Source organism: Elephas maximus, chromosome 19 (genome assembly GCF_024166365.1).
Source record: "Elephas maximus indicus isolate mEleMax1 chromosome 19, mEleMax1 primary haplotype, whole genome shotgun sequence".
In the NCBI taxonomy this organism is placed as follows: Eukaryota; Metazoa; Chordata; class Mammalia; order Proboscidea; family Elephantidae; genus Elephas; species Elephas maximus.
The window spans coordinates 13,632,415-13,637,850 of record NC_064837.1 but is presented as its reverse complement, the minus strand read 5'-3'; the positions used below and the strand labels follow the sequence as shown (position 1 = coordinate 13,637,850).

The 5,436-nt window shown below is 57.3% G+C and overlaps 1 protein-coding gene across 2 annotated transcripts; it reads left to right on the top strand.

Annotated features, from left to right (window-relative positions):
* The first annotated feature begins 14 nt into the window (after positions 1-14).
* On the top strand, positions 15-5,424 carry ACADVL (acyl-CoA dehydrogenase very long chain). Of its 2 annotated transcripts, none has more exons than XM_049859207.1 (20): positions 15-152; positions 228-303; positions 565-627; positions 722-794; positions 885-949; positions 1,039-1,173; positions 1,605-1,749; positions 1,990-2,119; positions 2,216-2,341; positions 2,737-2,935; positions 3,261-3,365; positions 3,786-3,872; positions 3,957-4,019; positions 4,120-4,221; positions 4,304-4,401; positions 4,490-4,562; positions 4,645-4,717; positions 4,801-4,873; positions 4,963-5,038; positions 5,111-5,424. In XM_049859207.1, exons 1-20 carry the CDS (start codon positions 106-108, stop codon positions 5,249-5,251), a joined length of 1,950 nt encoding a protein of 649 aa, XP_049715164.1. In that variant the 5' UTR covers positions 15-105; the 3' UTR covers positions 5,252-5,424. The 2 variants fall into 2 exon arrangements, with proteins under 2 accessions (XP_049715164.1, XP_049715163.1); XM_049859206.1 differs by having other exon boundaries at positions 565-630.
* Positions 5,425-5,436: the final 12 nt, after the last annotated feature.

Genomic DNA, 5,436 nt, shown 5'->3' with positions numbered 1-5,436 from the left:
AAGTCAAGGGGTGGGGCGGACCTTGGGAGGCGGGGCGAAAGCGAGGAGTCAGCCGGCGCTCCAGGCAGCTGAGGACTGTGCGGCGCCGAGGTGCAGGGGACTGAGATGGCTTCGAGCGTGGGGCGACAGCTGCTGCGATTCAGGGGTGGCAGGTCTGTGTCCATCTGGTGGGACGGGGGACGTCAGTCCCGGGGACTGGACCGGGACTGAACCCCTGCTCCCCACAGCTCGCGGCCCAGCGCGCTCTTGGGGCAGCCCCGGCCCGGTCCGACCCAGCGAGCTTATGTCAGTGGGGCTGCTCAGGTAAGCGATGGAGGCATTGGGACGAGGGGTGTGGGAGTGGGGGCCCACCTCCCTGCCACCGGCAGGGGTCCCCCTCTTCGTGCCAGTCACCTGCCACCCAGTCTGGCACCGAAAATAGGGGAAAGGCCAGGCCAGGGTGCCCTGTAGATGAAACTAGGGGAAAGGTCGCGGGATCTACCCTTTTCCGCACCCAGCGGGCCCCGTGCTCTCCTTGGCACACCGAAGTCCCTGTCCACGTCCTCGATAACCATTTTTCTCTAGACGGCTGTGGACCAGTCAGATTCCCTCTCCTCTGATGCCTCCACCAAGGAAAGCCAGGCCAAGGTGGTATGTGGCCCCTAAGTCGGGAGGAACTGAGCTGGGGCAGACACCCTTCCCCTCCCCAGCCACCTCCCTGAACTGCCTTCTCCCTGCCCAGGAATCTAAGTCCTTTGCTGCAGGGATGTTTAAGGGCCAGCTCACCACCAATCAAGTGTTCCCATACCCATCTGGTAAGGGCAGGAGTCATCAAAGCCGGGCGGAGGCAGGGCAGCCTTCCCTGTCTGCAGCCTCACCCCGCCAGCTTTCTTCCCCCCCTGCAGTGCTCAATGAGGAGCAGACTCAGTTTCTCAAAGAGCTGGTGGGGCCCGTGTCCCGTTTCTTCGAGGTGAGGAATGATCGGGGTTGGAGAGTGGAGGCCTGGGTCTCTAGTAGGGCATAAAAAGACCTTGGATGTGGGGTCTTCTGTCGTCCCAGGAGGTGAACGATCCTGCCAAGAATGAAGCTTTGGAGCGGGTAGAGGAGACCACCTTGAAGGGCCTCAAGGAGCTGGGGGCCTTTGGTCTGCAAGTGCCCAGTGAGCTGGGTGGCGTGGGCCTCTGCAACACCCAGGTGAGGGGTACCCTTGTCATTCCCCGGGATGCCATTCCACTTCAGCTTGGCAGCTTCAGGGCATTCATCACTTTTCTGGGCCCTGGGTCTCTGCCAAGCAACTGTCTAGGGCCTGTGGGATGTTGACTGTCCCCACTGTATAGGCACCCCCCAAAAACAAATTACATCCAGTTCCCTAGGGCCGTGGACCTCACCCCGGGTCCCAAGTCCTAACGAATCTCTAAGCTGGAGACCAACCACTTGACAATGGTAGGAAGCCGCCCACCCACCAATACCTGGGTCAGATATATCCTCTGCTGTGCCCTTTCCATGGTTCCACTTCCCTCTTTCCACACTGTGGGGATGACCTAGGCCAGGCCCTGCTCCATTCTACTCTCCTGCCAAGGGGAGGTCTTCGGGCAGTTACAGCCCAACCGCCTGCTTCCCTCCAGTATGCCCGCTTGGTGGAGATCGTGGGCACGCATGACCTTGGTGTGGGCATCACCCTCGGGGCTCATCAGAGCATCGGTTTCAAAGGCATCCTGCTCTTTGGCACGAAGGCCCAGAAAGAAAAATACCTCCCCAAACTGGCATCTGGTGAGACAGTCCTACAGACAAGGAGTGGGGTGTCCTGGGCTTGGCACAGATTTGGCTGGTTGGCACTTAGATCACCAGACACCTGGACATGTTGGTTGGGAGCGTCTCAGGCGGCCTCACTGTGCTGGTGGGGAAATGCAAAGGAACTAAATGTTCCTGGAGGTGTTAAGGGGTGCAGGCTGTTGGGGGACTTTGATGCCCATCAGGATCCATGGTAAAGGTGCTCTCTCCCCTTCACAGGGGAGACTATGGCCGCTTTCTGTCTAACGGAGCCCTCCAGCGGGTCCGATGCAGCCTCCATCCGAAGCTCAGCTGTACCCAGCCCCTGTGGAAGTTATTATACCCTCAACGGAAGCAAGATTTGGATCAGGCAATTTTCCTCTCATTTCTTCCTTTTCTCCACCTCTCCCCGATTCCAGGCCCCACTGTTCTCAGTCCTCCTGACTGCCCCCTCATTCTTCTACAGTAATGGGGGCCTGGCAGAAATCTTCACAGTCTTTGCCAAAACACCGGTTAAAGATGCATCCACGGGCACCACGAAAGAGAAGATCACAGCTTTTGTGGTGGAGAAGAGCTTTGGGGGTGTTACCCAGTGAGTGTTGGAGGAAGAGGCAGGGCCAAGGAGGGGGCAGTACTGGGCACCAGGGCAGATGGTTGCTACATGTCACCCTGGCAGGGGCGGGGCGGGGCGGGGGGATACAAAAGCCAAAGCAGACAGCATGTTCCTGTTGGGACTAATATGTATGAAACCGATTTAAAGCTTGGACTCCTAGCAAATAGTGGGCCCAACCCACTAGCAAGACATAGCCAGGCCTCTATAGCTCAGCCTTTATAGCCCTCTGGGCATCGTAGGAACTGTGGCCTGTATCCTCTCATAGTCTGGGATTTGTAGTTCCTCCTTGGTTCATAAGGCATGAAGGGGCAGTTTCCTCCTCTGCTGGCAACTTGTTGAACACAACTCTGCTTCTCTACTCTGCCCTGTCGCAGTGGGCCCCCTGAGAAGAAGATGGGCATCAAAGCCTCGAACACAGCAGAGGTGTACTTTGATGCGGTGCGGGTGCCATCGGAGAACGTGCTGGGTGAGGTGGGAGGCGGCTTCAAGGTCGCCATGCACATTCTCAACAATGGAAGGTTTGGCATGGCTGCAGCCCTTGCAGGCACCATGAAGGGCATCATTGCTAAGGTGGTGAGTACCCTGCCTGAGTCCCTCCTGTTACTGTTGCCATCGACTCCAACTTATAGGGACCCCATCCAACAACCATCCTGTTGCTGTCAAGTTAATTCTAACTCATAGCGACCCTATAGCTAGCCTGACTCTGAGTCACAGTCCCCTCTGACTCCCTTGCAGGCACTCCCTCCACCACAAAACCCTCCCCACAAACAGCTCCTGAACTATTAGCTTAGGCTTTCATCCAGTGGGGACTGACCTTGGCTGTGGCCAAAGCCCCTCCCTCCAGCCCCTCTGCTGGGAAACTGCAGAACTACCGTGTAACCCACGTGCCCTTTTCCAGGTGGATCATGCTACTAACCGTACTCAGTTTGGGGAGAAAATTCACAACTTTGGGATGATTCAGGAGAAGCTGGCCCGCATGGCAATTCTGCATTATGTGACTGAGGTGAGAGCCCTTCACCCTCCTCCCTGGAGCCTTTCTCTCTGCTGGGTCAGACTACAACCCCCAGCAGCACCTGGGGCAGTGGGTCTCCAGCTTCACACCAATGCCCTAGGGGATGCGGAGAGGCATAGTCAGTTCAGCTTCTGCACATGAGGCGCGCTATTCTGCCGAGGTGCTTCCCAGAAGTTAACGCTACCCCCACCCCAACGCTTCCTGATCTCTTGCAGGAAGTCAAATGCCTGAGCCCTGATGAACTGACTCAGGGGACCAAATATTTAGACTTGCATAACATAGCGTTACAGAGTGAATGCACGGGCCTTGCGGTGCTAGGTCAGAGTTGGTCTTGGAGACTCAGGAGGTCAAGTTGGGTCTGTTGCAGCCCTTTTCGCTTTTCCTTCCTATGTCCTGACCATGCAACCTCAGTCCATGGCTTACATGGTGAGTGCCAACATGGACCAGGGATCCAAGGACTTCCAGATAGAGGCCGCCATCAGCAAAATCTTTGGCTCGGTGAGGTCCCAGGCATGCTGGGAGGGAGCATCCAGATTAGGAGCTTGGCTCACAAATCAATCTTGTCTTGTTTTTTGTTCCTAGGAGGCAGCCTGGGCGGTGGCAGATGAGTGCATCCAAGTCATGGGGGGCATGGGCTTCATGAAGGTACAGGAGGATCTTCTGCATGGGGTACCCTCAGTTAAGCCAGCCAGAGGGGTAAGACCCATCTCAGCAGGGCCTTATAATCAGTCTTTCCTGACGGTAGGAGGCCGGGGTAGAACGCGTGTTGCGCGATCTTCGAATCTTCCGGATCTTTGAGGGGACGAATGATATTCTCAGGCTGTTTGTGGCTCTGCAGGGCTGTATGGTAAGCGGTAGGGGAACTGGGAGGAGGAGGAGGAGATAAGACAGTGAGTCTCGACTGTTAGATGGACCCTCCTCTCCCACAGGACAAAGGAAAAGAACTCTCTGGGCTTGGCAATGCTCTGAAGAATCCTTTTGGGAATGCCGGCCTCCTGCTAGGAGAGGCAGGCAAACAGCTGAGACGGTAGGTTAGGGGTGGGGGAGCCCAGGCCAGGGCCAATGGAGGGCAGGGTGGCTGATGGCAACTAACCAGTCATCCTCTCCCTCCTCAGGCGGGCAGGGCTGGGCAGTGGCCTGAGTCTCAGTGGAGTCATCCACCCAGAGTTGAGTCGGAGCGGCAAGCTGGTAAGCAGTCAGGTGAGGGGATGCCTGAGTCAAGGGTGATGGGAGGCCCCTCCAAGCCTGTGCACTCTCCCAATCTCTTCAGGCAGTGGAGGCCCTGGAGCAGTTTGCCACGGTTGTGGAGGCCAAGCTGATAAAACATAAGACAGGGATTGTCAGTGAGTGAGCTCTACCCCGGCCCCTACCCCCTCTGCCCTCCCCCTCAGCTAACATGCCCTGCCCCATCCCATCTACCTGACAGATGAGCAGTTCCTGCTGCAGCGCCTAGCAGATGGTGCCATTGACCTCTATGCCATGATGGTGGTTCTGTCCAGGTGAGGAGCAGCATGGAGCCTGAGCCGCAGGAGGGTCCTGGGCCAGGCTCACTACACAGACTTTTTTTTTGCCTTCTACTTCCCACCAGGGCCTCAAGAGCTCTGAGTGAGAGCCACCCCACAGCCCAACATGAGAAAATGCTCTGTGACAGCTGGTGTATTGAGGTGAGACTCGGGGGTACCTAGTGCAGGTGAGGGACTCAAAGCACACCCTGACCACCCCCCTCCCCACCGCAGGCCGCAGCCCGGATCCAGAAGACCATGGCCGCCCTGCAGTCGGACCCCCAGCAGCAGGAGCTCTTCCGCAACTTCAGAAGCATCTCCCAGGCCTTGGTGGAGCAGGGTGGGGTGGCCACCAGGAACCCCCTTGGCTTCTGAGTGCTCCCACCCAGGGCCTGGCCCACTTATGTGCCTTCTTTCAAGCCAAAGCCCAGGCCTCCTCCAACTGGGCCCTGGTCCTGCCTTGAAGGGGGCCTCCTGTCCCCAGAACTATGCCTCCTCTCAGAGGGAGCACTAACTGCCTCACAAATAATAAAGTTTCTGACAAGTTACACTTTGCTACC

Coding starts and splice junctions, on each gene's coding strand:
- ACADVL (XM_049859206.1), top strand. CDS start 106: ATGGCTTCGAGCGTGGGGCGACAGCTGCTGCGATTCAGGGGTGGCAG. Junction 631..721: donor AGGAAAGCCAGGCCAAGGTG/GTATGTGGCCCC, acceptor CTCCCTGCCCAG/GAATCTAAGTCCTTTGCTGC. Junction 795..884: donor AGTGTTCCCATACCCATCTG/GTAAGGGCAGGA, acceptor CCCCCCCTGCAG/TGCTCAATGAGGAGCAGACT.